This window comes from Tenrec ecaudatus, chromosome 7 (genome assembly GCF_050624435.1).
Source record: "Tenrec ecaudatus isolate mTenEca1 chromosome 7, mTenEca1.hap1, whole genome shotgun sequence".
Taxonomy (NCBI): domain Eukaryota; kingdom Metazoa; phylum Chordata; class Mammalia; order Afrosoricida; family Tenrecidae; genus Tenrec; species Tenrec ecaudatus.
The window spans coordinates 119,493,337-119,515,363 of NC_134536.1; the positions used below are offsets into that span (position 1 = coordinate 119,493,337).

At 42.5% G+C, this 22,027-nt stretch overlaps 1 protein-coding gene across 1 annotated transcript in view; it reads left to right on the top strand.

Annotated features, from left to right (window-relative positions):
- The window catches only part of PKHD1 (PKHD1 ciliary IPT domain containing fibrocystin/polyductin), a 588,229-nt gene that overhangs the window by 252,542 nt on the left and 313,660 nt on the right, over positions 1-22,027 (top strand). Inside the window, exon 44 of the mRNA XM_075554069.1 lies at positions 20,438-20,550. Coding sequence (XP_075410184.1) covers positions 20,438-20,550 — 113 coding nt within the window. The remainder of the gene's footprint in view (positions 1-20,437; positions 20,551-22,027) is intronic.

Genomic DNA, 22,027 nt, shown 5'->3' on the forward strand with positions numbered 1-22,027 from the left:
GGTCTTCTTTGGTATCCTAATTGTCCAAGGAAAAGCAAACCCAAGTTTAGTCAGAAGAGATTGTATTGGAAGAGATTATATGGCAAACAGAGAAACATGCTTGTGATAGGGGTGGGCTATTGCAAACAGAATGCTCCAATCGTAAGATCAGCACATCTCAGGGATGAAGAGGAGAGATTTTCATTTTGTTTCTTCTTAACAGAGCAATGATCAAAGCTAGAAAGAGCTAGGGTCGAGAACATGGGGTGAAAGCGTGGTGTGAGTCGGTCAGAAAATGGCTTACACGGAGGAAAATCTCAGGGAGAGGAAAGATCACTTGTTAGGGCCTCGAACAAAGGGAAAGCTCAACCTGTCGATGAACAAGACTTTTGTCCCACATCAGTGCAGAGGGCTGTCTGACTTTTGCAAGGATCACCAATGGGCTAACTTATGTAAGTCATACAGTGAAGAGTGAAGAGTGATTCTTTGCTTTAAGATTGTTTTCTGCACCACGTGGGACCGGGTGATGGTGGAGGGAGGGGCTCTTAAAACTCACTCTTTCCTATGATTGCAAACATCACCCAACTCACTGCCATTGAATCAGTTCTGACTCGTGGCAGCCCTACAGTGCAGATTAGACTTGCCCCTGACGGTTGCTGAGACCAACACTTGACAGGAGTAAAAAGCCTCATCTCTCGCCTGAGGAGTCGCTGTCCGTTTCAAACCTCTGACCTCAAGGGTAGCAGCCCAAGAGTCACCATGAGTGTCCTATTTTAACAATATTGGAATGCCCAGAGGAAGTCAACCCCCCAGGCTGTTTTCCTGCTTGAGCCTGAAAAGCCTCTAAATCCACCTTCCAGGGCTGGGAGTGCTCTCCGCGTGACTTCGCTTCCCTGGGGGAGTTCACTATCTCTTGGGCAGGTGCGATAAGCGGCCAGCAGGTAGAAGAAGGGAGGTACTTCGGATTGGAGGGCCATCCAAAAAACTGAGTGATCTGAGCCTATGAAAATTGACCTGTAGAACATGCCCAATTGGCAAAGGAAACTCTGGACTGCAAACCGGGCTTCGGGCACCTTTCGAATGCCTTCTGCTTCCCTCCATTTACTTTCTTTCTCTTTTTTTCACTTTATAAAACTGAATACAATACAATGTCCATAATGTAGTCTGAGATGAAATTTTAGATTAATGTAGATTCATTATGCATGTGGCTTTTTAAGTGTCGTTGAGTTAATTCCAACTCATAAGCACCCTGCGCATGTCAGAATGGAATGTTGCTCAGTTCTGTGTCATCCTCGCAGTAACAGGTGCATTTTAACCCACGGTTGTCTGTCAACTGATCTTGTCAAAGATCTTCCTCTTTTCCACTGATCCTCCACTTTACCAGGTGCCTCCGTTACCTAGTGCTGCCGTAACAGAAATACTGCAAGTGGGTGGTTTAGCAAACAGAATTGTATTTTCTTACAGTTTAGGAAGATTATCGTTGTTCTTAGGTGGTGTCCAGCTGGTTGTAGCTCACAGTGCCACTATGCACATGAGAACGAGACACTGACTGGTCTGACACCATCCTCAAAGTGGTTCTTCTGTTTGAGCCTATTGTTGCAGGTACGGGGTCAATCCATTCCTCCTTGAACATCTTGTATTTACTGCTCACCCTCTGCTTCAGCAAACAGGATGTCCTTCCCCAGGGACTGACCATTCCCTCCTGGTAACATTCATCGTACTTGAGATGAAGTTTTATGTAGGAAACTAGAGGTTTAAATTCGGGGTCCTGGCTGTAGGAGAAAACTTTATTTCTCCGTCTATTCTTATAGAAGTTCATTGTCTCCTCTGGGTCAGTGGTTCTTGGTGATCTTCATCCATGTTGGCATTTCTCTTCCCCCATCTCTGCTTCTCTAAAGTCCTTGTTTAATCTCTCTTATATCTCAAAAGAGATTGATTGAAGACAGACCCAACACTAATCATCTCTCATTAGCAAACAAAGACTATCCATTTTCTAGTGGGATTAAAGCTATCAACATCCCAAACTCGCCAAGTAAAACTCACTGCAGTTTTGAGTCTGACTCATAACCACAGGCAAAATCAAAACCAAATTCGTTGCTGTCAGGTGAGTTGGGCTGCTAATCACAAGGTCAGCATTTCGAAACCACCAGCCAAGTTAAAGGAGAAAGATGAAGTTTTCTAAATCAGTGAAGATGCATAGTCTTAGAAACCCACAGGGGAAATTCTATTCTGTCTTACAGGGTTGCTATGAACCTCAACATAGTGGTTAGGGGTGACAACATACATATTTTCGGGGGACAATTCAATATATAACACCCAGGCACATATATCACCTTCACTGTTTTGCCACTTCTGATAACTTGTCTAAAACAAGCTAACCAAAGCCTCACCACGATCAATTATAAGGAGTATTCTGCCTATACTTCCTCCAAGACAAATTTTTGCTTTCTTTAGGAAATCCAGAGCATAGCCAATATTCTTTGTCAACATTAGAATTCAAGTGTGTCCGTTCCTCTTTGATCGTCCTCCATCACTGTTCCTGATAACAGGAGAATATATGGCTGTTGTTAAGGATTTCATTTTGCTTCAAATTATCACCCATGGAAGTCTCAGTCAAGAAATCAAACAATGTATTTTAATTGACAAAACTGCTTTAAAAAGATCTCTTTAAAATCATAAAAAACAAAGATGTCATAGGCATATTTCTGACATAGTCATTTTTGATTAACTTAAATTTCTGTAGTTTTTTTGACATTGAGCTAATTTCTTTTAGACCTTAGCTAGTACAGGATCTGGCACACAGGAACAGTTAATTTAAAAAAATAGTAAAATTGAGTGAGGTACATAAATTTAGGAATGATTCTATAACTAAAGATTTCGGGAGGCAGTCATTGAGACTTGTTTAAAAATAAAGTTTTAACCTCTTAAAAATTAATTTTAAAACCTTTTTATTGTGAGTTTAGAGAGTAGATTGCAGTTTTCCACTCAACAATTCATGCACATTTTGTCTCAACTGATTCAATGTAATTCCCTCAAGGTGTTATCACGAATCTTATGTCTTCTCTGTGTTTCCTGTGTCTATTTTTCCTTCCTAACCTTCAGGACTTTATTTGTCCTTGTGTAATTGCTGCCTTTTAGATCTTAAATCATTGCTTCTAACACAGGAGTGAGTTTAGAACAAAATATGAAGGTGACTAAGTCCACAGGCTTGAGTGTCCCCTTCATCTCTATATGATCAGTAAGTCTGACCTATTTTAGGATTTTGAGTTCTGTTCTACATTTTCTCAGATCCAAGATCTTCTACTGAGATCCTTTCCCAAATAGTTGTTAGCTCTGGCTAGGCACCATTTAGTTCCTCTAGTCTTAGGTTGTGAAATTGTGTGGTCCCTTAGTGTATTAGATAAATGGTTGCCAGAGGTCTTTTGATTTTTCATCGCTCTTCTTTCCTCCTGATGGGGAGATATTGATACTGGATTAGGATATACCCTGCTCTTAAATGAGGACTTCCACATACATTTTGGGGAGGCACATTGAAATCCACAAAAGTCCTTTATTTTCCCCCCAAATAAGGAAGTTATAACAACAAAGCTGTGCGTGTGTGTGTGTAATGTATAGAACAGACAGAGATTAGTAGGAAAGTTTACCAGCCTCTAGCTTGTTCTATGTTATGCTACTTTGAAGCAAGATTCCTTTCTACTGAGGAATGGTTTGCAAGGTGGTGGATGTTGTGGTCTGCTGTGTGAGTGGTTCCGACAGGCGTGGGCCGCTCCGTAAGGGAACATACTTAGGCCCGTGTGCACAGTTGTCGTGCTGTTTCAATTGCTTTGTTTTTCAATTTTCTCTTAGCTTGAAAATTTTTTGTTTATTTTTCAGAGCAATTTTACTGAGCATTAATACAGATATCTTTTCATTCCATAGTTCAGTCACATCAAGCAGTATTGTACGACTGCTGCCACATTCAGTTTCCAAACATTCTTTTTTTAAAAAAAATTTTATTCCTCCCCCCACCCCCACATTCTTTTCCTTCTTGAACTCCCTTTTGCCCCCCTCCCACCACCACTGTCGCCTCAGAAACCCTTACTCTACTTGCTTCCTCTCTAGGTTCATCATTCCTGGGTTTTATACGCTGAAAAACAGAAAATAACCTGTAACACAAATTCAAGAGGGTGACCCCCATGGTATGACATATAGGGGATAATCCCCAACATGAACAAACAAACAAACCACACAGAAAATGTGGAACACCAAAGCCCTATCAGAGGGACCCGGTCATAAATAGCTTTGAATGGCAGTCCCTCCGAGACGGATTAGCTCACGAGGTTTTGACCCTTTGAGTCAGGTTTATAACTTTGAACTTCTACAGTCATCACGTCACTGCACTTTATTTGGCAGTCACTTTCCTCCCCTCTCTCTATTATGGACAAGGGGAATGATTGGAGGCTTATATCCTATGGAGATCCCACAGTGTATCTTGGACTCCCACTGTCATGCACAGCCTTCTGCAAACCAGAGTCTCACATTTTAGGCTCTGATACTATTGTTGCCTTTGGCTTCAGATGAGATGATTTACAGTCCTTCGGTCGCGGATGGTGTGCTGTTTCCATGTGGACTTACTTGACAACTCACTTTGCTGGCTGCTTGTTTGGAAAGAAGCCTTTATGATCCCAGCTGTTCTTTTCTCTGATAGCTGGACATCACCTAATTTCTTCACTACAGTTTGCTATAACTCCCACATCTTCTGTGTTCCCTTCCTGAGGACGAGTATCGAGCAGGGCCATGATGTAAGAACTAATTGTTCTTAAATTAGAGATGGATTTAGTGCTAGCTGAATCCATGATTCTTTTAATCTGCCTTTGGCTGCCTTTACACGCCTCCTTTTTAGTTTATGGTAGAGAGCTTTATCAGTCATCCTCCCGGGGCATAATGATCTTTGGTTAGTATTGTGTATAAGTAGCCCGTGGTACTAATTTTTTAAATCCCCGCTGAGAAAGGGATATTGGGCCAATATAGACTAACGCCCTATTGCAGTCCCTGAATTATTCACTTGTACAGAAACAATCCTTTCATGGCAGAATACTATTTACACAAACAATGAGAGTTGGCTAACAGGGGAAATTATAATACTATTTACTGAGAATGTCAGAATCATGCATATCTTAATACAGTGTAAAGGGCATTGATGTAGCAAGACCAGGTTTGTCCAGCTACCCACCTTTCAACAGTCTTGGGACAGCTGTCTTCTACTTTCTCAGACCCCGTGTATTTTCACTCTAAAGTCTAAAGATTACAAGTGCATCCGAGGTAGAGTCCAGTTGACCCAGTAGTTTTCACATTGGATCTCACTGATGCAGCCCCTGGATCAGGCTGTGAGCCCCGAAGATCCAGGATTCCATGCACAGCATGCCAGAGAAGCCAGCCCGGGTCCCCAGAATGCTCCCAGAAGTCCAGGCAATGTGGTCCATGGAGCCCACACCATCAGGGACTCTCCTCCCCAGAGTCCCTCAGAGGATTTTCAGTCGTTCTTCCCCTGCACCTGGAGGTTGGCCCTCCTGCTTTTTCTAACAGCAGTCATGCATATGTGCTCCCCCAGATGTATTTTCTCCCTTCTCCCTTTCCTGACTTGACTTTCCTTCCCATCAGTCTCCCTCATCCCTCTGATAGGGCGATCTATCAGAGGGACCTCATAATAAATAGCTTCGCATGGCAGCCACTTAGTAGAAAACAGCCTATTCTCATCCCTTAACAATTCATCCCCGAAGGATGGTTAATGTCTGAATCCACTGCTGTAGGCACAAGCAACAGGGTGGGATCAAGCTCAGGCCTGCAAGGCGTCCAGTCTGCTGTCCAGGATGGCCAGACACCCTGACAGAGAGCCTGACTCGGGCAAGGGACCGTACACCATCCTCTCTAAGTATTGATATTGAATGTCGCTTTGCTGAAGGGCACTTCATGTCAGTTGGGAATTTATAAAATATATTTTTGGATTGCTATGATTAATATGTAATTTTCATTTCTAATTATTTTAAACATTTTATTTAACATGATGTCATATTTACAGGAAGTTGCAAAAATAGTTTCTATGTACCCTTCATTGATATTTACCCAATAATAATATTGTACATACATAGCCTAGAACATTATCAAATCTAGATGACTGTCATTAGTACAGAGTAAGATTCAGTAAAGAAAGTGTTACTACTATGAACTGAAATGCTCATATATTCAGTTCGTACACGAGCAGGTGTATTCCTCCCTGCTCCTACCATAAAAAAAAGTATTTAGACATGTCTCTGCAGGTAGTGGATGGCTGTAGCAAGTGTCTCAGTAATGCGCTCACCTTAGTCTTATTAAACGAGGCCCAAACCAAACCAAACCAAACCAAACCCACTGGCATTGAGTCAACTACAGCTCATAGCAACAGAGGGCCACTGAGACGGTAAGCTTTCTAGAAGCAAACAGCCTCATTTTCCTCCTGAGGAGCAGCTGATTTATCCCCACTACTCATTTTATGATTAGCAGCCCTGTGCCTAACCCACAGTGCCATCCTGGCCTCATTAAAACTCACCCAGCTTACTGCCTTTGAGTCGATGCCAAGTTATCGCAACCCCATAGGATAGTGTAGAACTGCCCCTGTGTCTCTAAGACTCAAATTGTTTATGGGAGAAGAAAGCCGGTCTTTCTTATGTGGAGTTACTGAGTGTTTCAAACTTCCAACCTCCCAGATCTCAGCGGATGCAAAATCACTATGCTACCAGGGCTCATGCTGAGTCTCATTAGGGTGCCTTTGGAAAAAGATCTGATCCAAGGAGTGTCTTTAGAGAGGATCGGAGGGTGCAGTTACATTGAGAACTGAGAGGTCAGCTCAGAAAGTTATGGTGACTTCTGTGGGATCCCAAACAGGTAATTTTGATAGATTTTATTAATGGACAAAGGATGACCATAGATGGTAGTTATGAAGAAGTTTTAAGAAAATTAAAACACTACATTGGAAAGAAAAAAAGCCAGGGAAGTTATGCTGAGTATCTGTTTTCCCGTCTCAACACTTCACTCACTTGTGCTTTTAGGGTCGTAAGGACTGTGTCTTATGAGCGTGTCATCGGGATGCATCACTTTACTCACCCACATCCCTGATCTTGCCCTTGGAAATAGTTTGTTCCTAAAACTACTTAGGTGGACCATGATTTGAGTCTCTTAACGATGCCATTTTGATGTGAATCAGAGCGAGCATAATTCTTCATAAAAAGGTTCGAGGGATGTAAATACTACTTTCAGAAGTGTGCGGACCTAGATGAAAAATATATTGAGAAACAATAACTGCACATTGTGATACCTTTGTTTAATAAAAGTTTCCATGCTTTTGTCTATCTCAGACTATCTGCTCAGAATACAGTTGAATAAGGTGTATTAAGGATGTATTCAACTTATATACTTAGCAGCTACTTTGACAATTGGACTGGAGGAAGATCCCTTAATCACCTGTGCCATATACATGACACACCTTGCTTGTTGAACGTGAACACTTGAAGCACTGACAGATGAAGTGAAATGACCACAGTGTTCAATATGAAATACACCTCAACAGCAAGGAAACTACAATCCTGGGGCGAGGCCAATAAGCAACATAGCAATAAGGGGAACCAATGAATATTGTTAATAATTTCATTTTACTTGGAATCAAAATCAATGCTCATGGAATCAGCAGTCAGGGAATAAGACTATATATTTTACTGGGCAAATCTGATTGATACCATCTCTTTGAAATGTTCAAAAGCAAACCCGTCTCTTGGTGACCAAGGTGTACCTGACTCAAGCGCCGGTATTTTCAATGGCTTCATGTAAGAATAAAGGCTGCACCGTGAAAAAGGAAAGCCAGAGAAGAATCGAAGTGGGGTGTTAGTGACGAATATTGCAAGTGCCTTGAACAAACAAATCTGTCCTGGAAGATATATTTCCAGAGTGTTCTTTAGAAGTAAGGATGATGAGGCTTCACCTTAGATTAGGTACTTTGGAAATCTTATCAGGAGAAACTATTTTCTGGAGAAGGCTGCCATGCCGAGCAATGCAGAAGAGAGGAAAACTCTCAACAAGGTGCATTGATGCAGTGGCGGCAACGATGGGCTCCAACACTGGAATGTTGGCGACACTGAAATGATGGTGAGGATGGTGCAGGACGTGGTCCAGTTGGTCTGTGATACATCGCTATTCATCAGAACGGAATCAGTGACACTTAGACGGACATGCGCTTGCAGATACTTTTTTACTCGCTCTTGGCCTATTTGCTAAACTGTAAACCTTCTTTGGACACGAAGAAGGTGACCTAATCCCAATGGGTAACCCTAACCTTTCTCCCGTGTACACCAATCTGGCCTTGGCATCTCTGACCTGGCATGTAGGGGAAGGCAAGAGAATGGTGAGACCCTTAGTCTCAGCAGGGATTTGTGATGGTGTAGTCCAGAATTCCCCTGACTCAGATCCTAGGACCAGAACTCATGGTCACAGTCTGCGAAACTCACCCAGGCCGCCTGCTAGTTACCTTTATGGTTCACCGAACTTCAACCCCTCACAGTACAAGGTGATTTCAAGCGTGATATTATTTTTTTTTCTTACTTTTTAGCATACATGGACTCAGCCTCATGGCCAGAGTGCCCTAAAGTTTGGGGCAATGTCACTGAGAAGCAAAACATGAGCTAGGTGCCTTCTTCTTGGGGTGGATTTATGTCTGATACCTTTTCAAATTTTCAACAGGTTGACTCCATGGCAGTAGATTTTTCTTTTCTCCCCTTGGTAGTATTCCTTCGCACACTCTGTAGCTTCTTATAGCACGACATTGTCTATAGCACACTGATGCCTAGAAACTCCAGCATCTGAGTCGTGGCTTCCTTTTATGGAACCTCCTTGTTTTATCTGCTCAGAGGCTCCAGCTTCCCTGAAGATATAACATCCAGCAGCCTCTTTCACGTCTCAGGCTGCAACGTCCTTGCTGTTGACCGGTGAGTGCCTGATCACTTCCAGAGGTCCAGAGTATCTTCTAAGTGGAGGCATTGGAAAGGCCCGATTCCTATAGGATATTCTGTGAAAAACCCTGAAGTAGAGCCCTTTGGAAACATCCATTTAATTTGAGGGGAATTTGTTCTGGTTTAGTGAATCAATTTTGTAAGGGAGACTGTGTTTAAAGGCCCAGTTTCAGGTGTCTAACTCCCCAAACTCAATAGGTAATGTATATTTAAGAGTTGCCTGAAGGGTTAACTCACTTTTTCTTCTAGTGACTATAGATGCACAGCTCAAGGAGCTGGCTTACTTGGGCAGTTAATTTCTCTCTGGAATATCTCTTGCTTGACTGTCCATAATACATTGACTTCCGAAAAGAATTGATTTCCACACAAAATTCCCTGCTTGCCTTAAACCCTTTCCCGCAAGCTGCCAGCTGCCTGCATAAATATGTGGTTTTTCCTCATGAATCATTTGTAGCATACCCAATAGGAACTGAGAGTAAAAGGGGCTGGGAGTAATGTGATCTGACTGCTTAATGCTTCTTTCAAAGAAATGTGAGACTTACCAGCTACTCACCTAGAAAGGTCATTACTTGGAAAGCGTTTATACATGACCACTCCGATGCATCATAAAGACCATTGGCACGAGGGTAGATTAGTTCGTTCTTAAAGATATTTGCATTCTGAACACCTGCTCTGACAAAAGTAATGAACCAAGATGCTGCTCCTGCAATACATTCTTGAAATGGATGGATCTTTTCCCTCCTGGTAAAGCCTTGGTGATGAACTAGCATTTCACTGATAATGCCATGCAGGTAGGTGTGTGGCTAAGTGAGATAGATGATCAATTTTGGCCTCTAGTCCACTTTTTCAGGATCCCTGGTGATATAGTGTTTAAACATTGAGCTGCTAATTGAGAGGTCAATAGTTAGAAACCACCAGCCTCTCCTCAAAATAAAGACAAGCTTTTCTAATGCAAACAGTTGAAGTCTTGGAAAATCACAGGGGCAGCTCTACTCTCTTCTATAGGCTGGGTTGAGTCAGACTCGACTCTGTAACAGTGTTTGTCTTTGACTCCATTTTTCTTGGGAGAAGAGTATTTAAGAGGCTAGCTGTTGCCTGATACACAGATGTTAAGTACTCACAACCTTTTCTGGAGCTCATAGTTGTAGCAGGTGATGTGGAAGATGGAGTTAGATATGTACGGAACCAGTGTAGATTTCAGTTGTGTAATCGGGGGTAGGGGGAGGGTGGAGAATCAGCAGCTATTTTAAGACTTTGGGCATCTATAAGGAGGATACATTAGGCATGCCTATTGTTCAACTCAGAGCTATTGATTCTTCCTAAAACTGGGGATTGTGAGAACATATTTTCTTTGGGAGAACAAAGTTAATCTCTCCTTCGGCAGTGAAGTTCTACTGTGAAACCCACAGAGTTACCAGGAGTCAGTTTCAACTAGACCGACACTAGTTTGTTTTTCCTGTAGACATACAGCTGGATTATGATTGTCAGTAGCCTGCCCAGGTCCAAAGAGCTTCCTTTAATAATTCCCAAACTTGTCTTTTCACTTAGGAATTAAATTCAATGAGACATTAATGTAGAATGATTGAAGCCACAGGATAAAACGAGTTGATTGAACCTAGGAATATATAGCTAGATTAGAGCTACTATAACAACAAGAAATGGTATTTTATAAAAAGATAATCAGTACCCTCTAAGTAATGATTATTAGAACAGTTTTATTGTAGGTAGCCAGCTGTCCATATTTAGCTTGGTCTTCCCATGAAAATTTGGGGAAGAAATACTGAGATACAGGGACAACAAAGGGTTGTGCTATGTAGAAGAAAGCTCCTTCGTGGTGGCAGCATTGCCATGTCGGGGCAGATGAATTGGCGTCAGGGAAGTAGCAGCAGCAACAGGTCTTGGCTGTGGCTCCTCTCCACAGAGCAGCATCGCCATTCTCTACCCACTAGATGCCACTAGTATCCCTAAGTTGTGTCAACCCAGAATGTCTCCAGTGACTTTCCAATAGTCCTTGGGGAATAATCATCCTTGCGTGACAACCACTGTTCTACACTCTTTATGAAACTCCCAGGTGGAATAAAAAGAGGCTTGGGGCCCCTGGTGACTAATAAGCTAAAGTTAAATAAACAACACCAGACTGTATGTCAGCCTGCCTTTGCTGACCAGGATCTTGGCTGCTGCCTGCTGGCCTGGCCTCTAGACTCGGGATCGACTCTGGCGCCAACTCCCGCTTCTCCGGTGGCTGGAAGCCTGGAGCATTGGAACATGAGTACATTTGTTCATCCCACAGGCGACAGGGTTTAGTACTATTGATTTCCAAGAAGCCTCTTTGAGTTTTTCTCCCATATCGACTTTTCGTCTGTGACTTACTTTGTGCACATGTATGTATTTGTGCTGATGTGTGCTCTCAGTTGGGACATGTAGCACACCCAGAGAGGGATAAAGCTCCTTAGGGTCCTCTTCTGTAGCGTGTAGGAATCCTGATCAGATTAATTAATAATGAACTACATTACTTAATAAATTAATTAGACAATTAAGTGCTGGGCTACTAACCGAAAGTTCACTCAGAGGCTCCTTGGCAGAAAGCCTTTGAGACCTGCTTCCACACAGGTCACAGGCATGAAAAGCGTATGCAGTAAAGTTCAACTGGGAAACCCATGGGGTCACCAGGAGTCGGGATCACGTGAGCAGCACCCGGTTTGGTATTTCTGTAGACATACAGCTGAATTATGATTGTCGGTAGGCTACCCATGTTCAAAGAGGTCATACTAATTACCTTAATGATTCCCCAAATTGTCTTTTCACTTAAGCCATTAAATTCAATGACACCTTAGTGTAGAATGATTGAGCCACAGGATAAAATGAGTTGATCCCACCTAGGACTGTATAGATAGATAAGAGCTGCAACAAAAATGGTAGGATTAAAGTCCTCATGCTCAGCTGGTCCTTGCTGAGAAGGAGGGCGGTCCCTGGGCTAACTGACTCTAGGAAAAAGCTCTGTCAGTGAGTATATCAGAGCAACCTCTTGCACACCTAGCCCTTTACTATACCCCGCCCATGTCGACACCCCACACTAGCTGCACTGAAATGAAATCAGAGCTGCAGATGATATCAGTCTCTTCATTTGTCATTCATTGCTTAAAATTCCTGCTTTATTAACTAGTCTTTAATTGTGCTGTAATTTGAGAACCCTTTCCCCTTTAAATGTACTTTTCAAAATATCATCTCTGCTACTTCCTATTGGGAATTGACCCGCAACTTTATCATTTATCTCTACCTACACTCTCCTCTGATTGATCATTCCTTAGGATCTAGAATTGGTTCTAGAACTGCTGTGGATGCCAAAATCCTCAGATGCCTGTGTCCCTTACATAAAATAGCATATCCACCGCCACTGAAGCAATTGTGATTTATAGCATTATGTAGGGTTTCTGAGTCTGTAAATCTTTACAAGAGCAGACAGCCTCATCTTTCTCATGAAGAGGGCTTGAATTGCTGACCTTGAGGACAGCAGTCCAACACTTACCCAACATTGCTATCTCCCATGTATTTTAAATCATCTCTAGTGTACCTATAAAACTGAATACAGAGTGGACAATATGGTTGATCCCACTACGAGACATGCCATCCCTTGATGGCCCAGGACCCCAAGGGGGCTAACACTGGAGACTCAGTGTTGGGACTGGACCAGACTGACCCTGTGACACTGAGGCAAACCACTAAAAGTGTGTGACAGAGCAACCATGGGAGCAGAGCAGGGAGCCCCTGAGGGAGTAAAAAGGCCAGACTCTGGGACCAAAGCATGGTACCCCATGGGACCTGACTGAAGGACATGCCTAGAGATCAAAAATCAGACCTCCATCTATTTACAGGGTTTTCTTTCTTTCTAAATTTTTCTCTTTTAATTAATTTATTCTTCTATGAGTAATTGGTTTCCTTTTTTGTTGTCATCACTGTGTTCTCACCCATCGCCTATCTTGCTATGGCTTGATTTTTGGTGTATATTACTGTCTCTACAGATCTATCCAGATAAGATAGACTGGATGAAGAGTCTGGAGGAGAAAACAATGGGACCAATGGTTCTGGGGTGGGGGGGGAGACACAGGAGAGGGAGAGAAGGGGGTAAGGAGGTGGTGCTGACCAACCCAGGGACAGGGGAACAACAAGTGATCCAAAATCAGTGCCAAAGAGGGTATGAGAGTGCTGGTAGGGATTCAACAAGGACAAGGTAACCAAAGAGAAATTACTGAAACCCTAATGAAGGCTGAGCATGGTAGTGGAACAAGAGGAAAGTATAAGAAAATAGAGGAAAGAACTAGGTGACAAAGAGTATTTATAGGGGTCTAAAGACTGGAATGTATAAATATATGTAAATTATATAAATTATATTTATTATATAAAATATAAATCATATAAATATATGTAAATATAATTAATATGTAATTATACAAATATATTTATATAAGAGTGTGGGGAAACAGATCTATGTGCATATGTTTATAGGCTTAATATTAAGGCAGCAGATGGACATTGGGCCTCCACTCAAGCACTTACTCAATGCAAGAACCCGTTGTTCTATTAAAATGGCATTCCAGGATGCACACCTTCCTGACAGGATTGCTGAAGAAAAATGTGTGCATAAGCAAATGTGGTGAAGAAAGCTGATGGTACCCGGCTAGTAAAAGATATAGTGTCTAGGGTCTTAAAGGCTTGAAGATAAACAAGCAGCCATCTAGCTGAGAAGTATCAAAGCCCACATGGAAGAAGCAGACCAGTCTGTCTGACCATGAGGTGAAGAAGGGACCAGTTATCAGACATCAAAGAAATGAAAATCATATCAGTGAGTGCCCACCTTCCTGATATGATAACTGAAGACAAACATGTGCATAAGCCAATGTGGTGAAGAAAGCTGATGGCTCTTGGCTATCAAAAGATATAGCATATGGGGTCTTGGAGGCTCAAAGAAAAACAAATGGCCATCTAGTTCAGAAGCAACAAAGCCCACATGGAAGAAACACACTAGCCCGTGTGACCATGAGCTGTCGAAGGGACCAGGTATCAAGAATCAAGGAACAAAAAATCATATCATTGTAAATGTGTGAGTGCAGAGTGGAGACACAAAGCCCATCAGTAGCCAACTGGATACCCCCTTACTGAAGGATTGTGGGGAGGAGATGAGGCAGTCAGGGTGCAGGGTAACAATGAAGAAACATAACTTTCCTCTAGTTCTTAAATACTTCCTCCTCCCCCCTATACACACTATAATGATTCCAATTCTACCTTACAAATCTGGCTAGACCAGAGGATATACATTGGTACAGATAGCAACTGGAAACACAGAAAATCCAGGACAGATGACTCCTCCAGGACCAGTGATGAGAGTGGCAATGCCTGGAGGGTGGAGGGAATGTAGGGTAGAAAGGGGGAACTGATTGCAAGAATCTATGTATAGCCTCCTCCCTGGGGGATGGACAGCAGAGAAGAGGGCAGGGGGAGACGTCAGACAGTGCAACATATGACAAAATAATAATTTATGAATTATGAAGAGTTCATGAGGTAGGGGGAAGTGGGGAGAGAGGGGGGAAATGAGCAGCTGATATTAAGGGCTCAAGTGGAAGGCAGATGTTTTGAGAATGATGATGGCAACAAATGTACACATGTACTTGACCCAGTGGATGTATGAATGGATAGTGATAAGAATTGTACAAGCCCCCAATAAAATGATTTTTAAAAACCCTGAATACAATGCCATGTAATGTTATGTAAATCACAGTTTACACTCCCTCTTAACCTTTGAGGGACTGCTTTGATTACCTAAGTGCTAAGTGATTGCCTCTCTCCATGCTCCTATATTTTTATAGAGATCTGGATGCTTTGTTCTTGTTTTTCCTGTAGATGCCGGGGCAGAAGCCTCTCTAAACTGTGGCACACATCTTAGGTGCTCCTAGAAGAGGAGTAGTTTCTGTGCACTTGGTACTGCTCAGCATTCTGTCTTCCCTTGGCCACAATGAACCTCCTTCAGGGCCACTGGGACTCCGTCTAGGTTACCCAAACCAAAAGCACTGCCATCAAGTTGTCTGTGACTCACAGTGACCTTCAAAGGCAGAGTTGAACTGCCCCTGCGTGTTTCTGAAACTAGCAATATTCTCAGGAGTAGAAATCCTCATCTTTGTCCCTCAGAGTGGATGCTGATTTCAAACTGCTGGCCTTGAATTCGACAGTTCAAGGAGTAATCCCTTATGCCACCAGCACTTCTTTTTTCCGTTAGAGTCCCTCCAAGTAGTGTTGCTTAGGACATGGGATGAGGTCCCAACAGATCCCCCTGCTCTGCAAACCTGGAGAGAGGCTCGCATTACACTCGGCTGTCAGACCGCCTTTTCTGTGTGTCCTTCCAGGCACGAAGCGTCTTATTGTTCAGGAGTTCTAGCTCTGAGCCCCACTTTTATTCCTCTAGTTTATCCAACAGTCTCGAACAGTTTGGGACTTGGATACGGATGGAGTTGACGCTACCAATTATGAGCTCTTTCTCTTTGGGAAAGTTACTCAGCATCTCCACGTTTCCGAGTTTGCTCTCTCTGAAACTGTAACAACAATGCAGAATTTACTGAACTGTGAAAATAATGAGAGTTTCGAATTTGGGACCTGAATTGTAGTGAGTTTATTACAAATTTTAACTATTAGTTTTATCATAATTATTATTAGTTGGTTGTAACTTAAATACTTCCAGGAGAAAAATTCTAGAGAAATAAAAGTCTCGCTGCAAGGCAGCCTTTTTGATGGGATTTGGTCACCACATTTAAGCCTCCATTCTGATTTTCTTGATCTCCGTTCCCCTTTAATTATCAATAGTGATTTGTATTTGATTTGATTTTAAGCAACTCGAGGCAGATCTTCCAGGAAAAGTAGTCTTCCCCATGCGTCCCTTAGAACATCTCCAAGACCGTTCATGGCTAGACACATTGCTATTGTTGCCTTGGTCATCTCAGGAGTGATTATTCTGAAAATGAGAACAAAAGACCACCTGCTTCAGAAGGATCTGTAGTGCTTAAACTGCTCTCCCCCTCTGCAAGTCACATAAATACTAAGTCAGAGTATGGGACAGGGAGCCCATAAATGGACAGTCTCCCAGCTTAGAGTTGCCCAATTACATACACGATGCTGTTAAATTGGAATTTCAGATAAATAACATTTGAAAGTATTAATGCAATATTTGAAACATACTTACACTAAGAAGATAATTCTTGGTTTATCTGGGGAAAAATGAAATTTAAGTGAGCGTCTCTAATTTATTTGCTAAATTTGGCAAATGTACCCAAAGAGCATGTTAAAAATTGAGATATGATTCTAGGGGGATTCTCCCCGCAAAGGCTCTGCTATTCAGTGCTTTGCTGGATTATGAAGTCTCGTCATGAGCCTATCTGTTCTTGATGCTCCTGTCCTGAAGGCTTTTGCCTCAAGTTGTATTATCATAGTCCCAGACTGTGTGCTCCTGAGAGTCTGAGGTGCGCACAGAGGGGACAATCCAGGTGTCTTGGTCTCACACCATTGAGTCCTGGCCAGATCCTCCACATGATCTAGGCTGAACCCATGGGACTGCTGGGACTCCCATTGTCTCTCTAGTGCAATGCCTCTGCCAGGGACTTACTGAGTAGCCTGTCCCTGAACTTCTACTCCCTAAGTAGACACAAGCTTAAGACCAGCCTTCTCTGGCTGAGGGGGCACACAACTGATTTCTTCCTTCTGCTGTAAGTGCCACCTCAGGGCAGCAGCCTGAAGAGACCCCTCATATTCATTTGTGGTCTCCACAGAAAGCGAGGGCTACCTTTCTTTCATATGTGAGTGTGTGCGTTCAGAGGACTTGGGTGTAATTCAGGAAGGAATGACGAAAAGTGTCCACACAACAGCCAACTTGTTGAAATTTCCTTCACCTTCTGCAGTGTGAGTTTCCAAATCAAAAAGTGCCCAGGAGCTAGGCTGGCGTCACAGTGAGTGCAGTGGAAAGGGTGGGATGCTAGCAAAAGACCCCACAATCCAGGCAGGCAGCACTTGTCGGCTTCTGCTTTCTACCTCACAGGAGTTTGGGTGGAGTATTTTTAAAAAGCTGGAAGATTGGCATTTTTATATAAAGCATACTGATTTTAAAATATTGTAAATAAATTTTTTTTTAATTTCAAATATTGAAAAGGCTAAGCAAAATAGCCCTGTGTACTCCTTAAAGCATTTGAGCAAGCTACTGTCTGCTTTGTCTTAGAGTACTTCTCATAACGACGAATTTATCATCTTCATTGCGTGAACATATCGCTTCACTGGATGAGTAGGATGACCTTTGTATGTTCAGTTTGATCGGAATCAGAACCCAAAGCTCTGGTGATGAATTTAGATTTTATATGAATGTATAAAATACAGGTAATTATTTGCAAAACAAGTCTCAAAAAGATTCAGGTGATTAAATTATATAATCACAACAGTAATTCTTATTTTTTTTTAAATAAGTTGTTTTATCGGGGCGCTCTTACAGCTCTTATCACAATTCATACATCAATTGGATCAAGTACATTTCTACATATGTTGCCATCCTCATTTTCAAAACAATATCTTTTTACTTGAGCCCTTGGTCTCAGCTTCTCTGTTTTTCCTCCCTCCCCACACCCTACCCTTGTGAACCCCTGGTAAATTATAAATTATTACTGTTTTCATATATTGTCCACTATCTCCCTTCACTCATGTTTCTGTTGTTTGTCCCCCTCAGGGTGGGGCTGGGGTTATATGCTGATCCTTGCCATTGGTTCCCACTTTCCCACCCACTCCCACCCCTGACAGCACCTTTTCCCCTAATCTCATAGTAGCACTACTCCCATCGCTGTTCCTGAGGGATTTATTTGTCCTGGATTTGCTGTGGCAAAAGCTCTTATCGGTACCAGTTTACATGCGCCAGTCTAGCCAGTTTCTAAGGTAGAACTGGGGTCATGATAGTTGGGGGAGGAAGCATTAAAGAACTAGAGGGATGTTGTGTGTTCTGATGGTGTTATGTTATACTCTGGCTGACTCGTCCCTTTCTTGTGACCCTTCTGTGAGGGGATGTCCAATTGTCTATAGATGGGTTTTGGGCCTCCACTCTGACTCCACTTGTACACATCAGTATGAATATTTTGGGTCTTCTGATGCCTGGTAACTGATCTTTTCCACACCTCTTGATCACACAGGCTGGTGTGCTTCTTCTGTGTGGGCTATGTTGCTTGCCTGTTAGAGGGCTGCTTATGTAACTTCAAGTGTTTAAGGCCCCAGAAATCTTGTGGAATCAGGTATCAGGAATCTAAGACCCAGAACAAAATCATACAAATATGAATGGGGCCGGGGTGGGGGGAGCGTGGAGTAGAGACCCAAAATATATCTGTAGACAATTGGACATCCCCTTACAGAAGGGTCACAAAGAAGAGATGAGCCAGTCAGGGTGCAGTATAGCACTGATGAAACATACAACTTTCCTCTAGTTCTTTAATGCTTCCTCCCCCCTATGATCATGATCCCATTTCTACCTTACAAATCAGATTAGACCAGAGTATGCGCACTGCTACAAATAAGACCCTGAAACACAGGGAATCCAGGATAGATAAACCCCTCAGGGCGAACAATGAGAGTACAGATACCAGGAAGATAAGGGAAAGGTGGGAGGAGAAAGGAGGAATCAATAAAAGGATCAATATATAACCCCCTCCCAGGGGGATGAACAACAGAAAAGTGGGTGAAGGGTGACAGAGGATGATGTAAGATATGAAAATAGTAATCTTTAATTTATCAACGGTTCATGAGGGAGGGAAGGGAAGGGAGGGAGAGGGCAAAATGAGGAGCTGATATCAAGGGCACAAGTAGAAAGAAAATGCTTTGAAAATGATAATGGCAACATATGTACGAATGTGCTTGACACAATGGATGAATGTATGGATTGTGTTAAGAGATGTAAGAGTCCCTAATAAAAGTATTAAAAAAAATACCCCAGAAGCTATATCCTCTGATAGCTGGGCACCATCAGCTTTCTTTACTGCATTTGCTATGTACACATTTTGACTTCAGGGGTCATGTCAGGAAGTTGAGCATCACAGAATGCCAGGTAATTAGGACAAAGTGTTCTTGCATTGAGGGTAGGCTTGAGTAGAGGCCCAATGCTACCTTGATATCTAATATATAAATATATGTACAGAGGCCTATATCCCTATCATTATATATTAATACATTTACATATATGCACGCCTATATTTATACCTCTATAAATGTCTTTTGCCTCCTAGTTCTTTCCTCTATTTCCTTTTACTTTTCTCCTGTCCCACTATCATGTTCATTCTTTCTGTTCTCAGTAATTCTGTCAGCTACTTTGCCCTTGATCAAACCTCACCAGGCATTCTATACCCTCCTCACCATTGATTTTAGATCTCTTGGTTTTCCATTGTCCTTGGGGTTATTGGCTCCCTCTTGCTTTCCCCTACCTCCCCCTCTCCCCCAATCCCTGTTGTTTTCTCCTCTGCATTGTTTATCTTGCCTATCTTATATAGATAGACATGAAAAAGAAGAAGAAAAATTAGTTCCAGGTTTGTCTGCTGACCTTTATGTATGCTTTTGGATCGAGTCTGATGAGGTGCCAAACCCTGCCCTCTGAGCGTGAAGTCTATTTTCAGAATTCCTCAGGGGACTTCATTGCTTTGCTCCCCTTGCTGCTCTGTTGTGCTCACTTCGTGTTTTGCCCTGGTGTGAGGGGTTAGACTGGCACAATTCCCCCACTGTGTCTCCCGTGCTGTCCCCTGCAGCACTGTGGGTCAATGAGGGGACATCGTGTCTTCTGGTGGGGCTGGCCTTCTGGTCCTCTCAAGACCATAATTCAGTGAGGATGTTTGAGTTGTATTTGGAATAACCCACTGCACCCCAGGGCTAAGACATCAGCGGTTTAAGCTTGTAATTTTCATCTCACAGGAAAACTCCCCGAGTTGTTCCGTATCAGAGAAACACACTGGGAAGACATGACTTCAGGGACACAGCTTTGGCCTTTGAAAGCCATTACAGGAAGGTCTTCAAAAAATTTGGAGGAACTATGTAATGAAAAGTTAATGGAAATATTCCATGAACTTTCTGAGACCCCTGAGCATATTCTAGTATGAACTAATGAATGAGGAGAGACCTAGATAGATGTCACAAGCAACCTTCTCTAACCAGCAAGCTCACATGGCATTTTAAATACAAAATGTCTATTATTGGGGTGCAAATTACAGGTTTGTTGAGAAGACTGGGATAAAGGGAGTGGAAGTCTCTTTTTTGTTTGTTTTAAATAAATGGATTAATAAAAATGATCAATTGACTGGAAAAGTTGAATGAGCACACCAAATAGTCTTTTTATTTCACCAGTCACCGTTTTGTACTTGAAATAGCTAATTTTTCAACTTCTTTCATTTCTGTAGGGGAACCGAGTATGTGCTGCTGGCTTTGGCTACTTCTTTCATCTTGTGTCTACTCAAACATCCCAATCTCCACTTCTTTCCTTTACTGAGAACACTGCACATTCTTGTACAAGGTAATTTTTGGTGAATCTGTTTGTATTTGAAGTATAGGGCTTATGGTTTAGACAAGACACAGAGGGTACCATGGTCATCATTTTGTGAGATTTGGCATTGTTCCTGTGTAAGAATTTTGGTGGTTAAGGGAAGAGAAAAGAGAGAGCAGTCCCTTGAGAATACAACAGGGCAGAATGCACCTTTGTGGCCAGAGGAGAACTCAATAGTTAGAACAATTAAACCTACCACAGATATGGATTAACAGGCAAAGAGGGCTGGCACTGGGAGGCTTGATTGCATGGGGTCTGGAACCGAAGTGGTTTTGTGCCTGGATTCTGCATATTACCTAGTATAATGGTGCAGTAATATAAATATGCAATTATGTAATCTGAAATGGAGTCCTGGTAGTCTCCTTTGATATGTAATGGGCTGTTAATAGCAAGGTCAGTAGTTATAATGCCCCAGCGACTCCTTGGGTAAAAATGAGGTTGGCTGTTCCCATAAAAAATTGCAGCCTTGGTAAAGGTAGCATTCTACTCTTCCCCATTGGGTGACTATGAGCTGGGACAGACTTGACGTCTGTGGCTTATATAATGTACACACTGTAAAGAGGGAGTGATGCTTCTGATAATTAGGAGGAGGATAGAGGGACTTTCAATCATGTTGACCTCTTTATCATGTCATTACTAAGAACAAGGGAATGGGGAAGCGCAGTAGGGCATAAGAGTCAGGAAGCATGGGAAAAATGCATCTTCAAAGTTTGTTCAGATCTGGGGTCTGTTGTTGTTGTTAATTGCCATTGAGTTGATTCTAACTTCCAGAACAGAATGAGACACTGCCTGGCCATGCGTCACCCTCACCATTGTTTTCATTGAGGTGGGTTCTAGTGAATTCCCTCCCATTTTAAAAAATAGTCAAATCCTTTATTTCTGTGGAGGGAATGAAGGTTTGGTCTGAGAGTTAGGAATGAGTCATAGAGTAGACCTAAGTCAGCATTTGGAACCGAGTACACAAGCAAAAACACTCAAACTTGCTGCCTTTGAGTTGTTTCCGTCTCATAGCTACTCTGTATGACTGCGTGAAATGGTCTCATAGAGCTTCCAAGGCTTCCACAAGGATTGACAGCCTTGGGAATTCTAAGGCAGCAGTTCTCAACCTTTGGGGGTCAAAGGACCCTTTCCCAGGGGTCACCCGATTCATAACAGTAGCAAAATGACAGTGATGAAGTAGCAACGAAAATAATGTTCTGGTTGGGGGTCACCACCACATGCGGAGCTGTCTGAAAGGGTGGAGGCATCAGGAGGTAGAGAACTGCTGCTCTAGGGAGCAGTCCTACTCAGTTCTCTGGGGCTGATATGAGTTGAAAACAGCTAGTTGACAATGGATCTTCTTTTTGGTCTGATCGTTATGGAAGAAGACAATCATGTCCATATCTTTCTCCCATGGATGGGATAGTGGGTTCAAACCTCAGACCACTTGGTCACCAGTGAAGTCCTT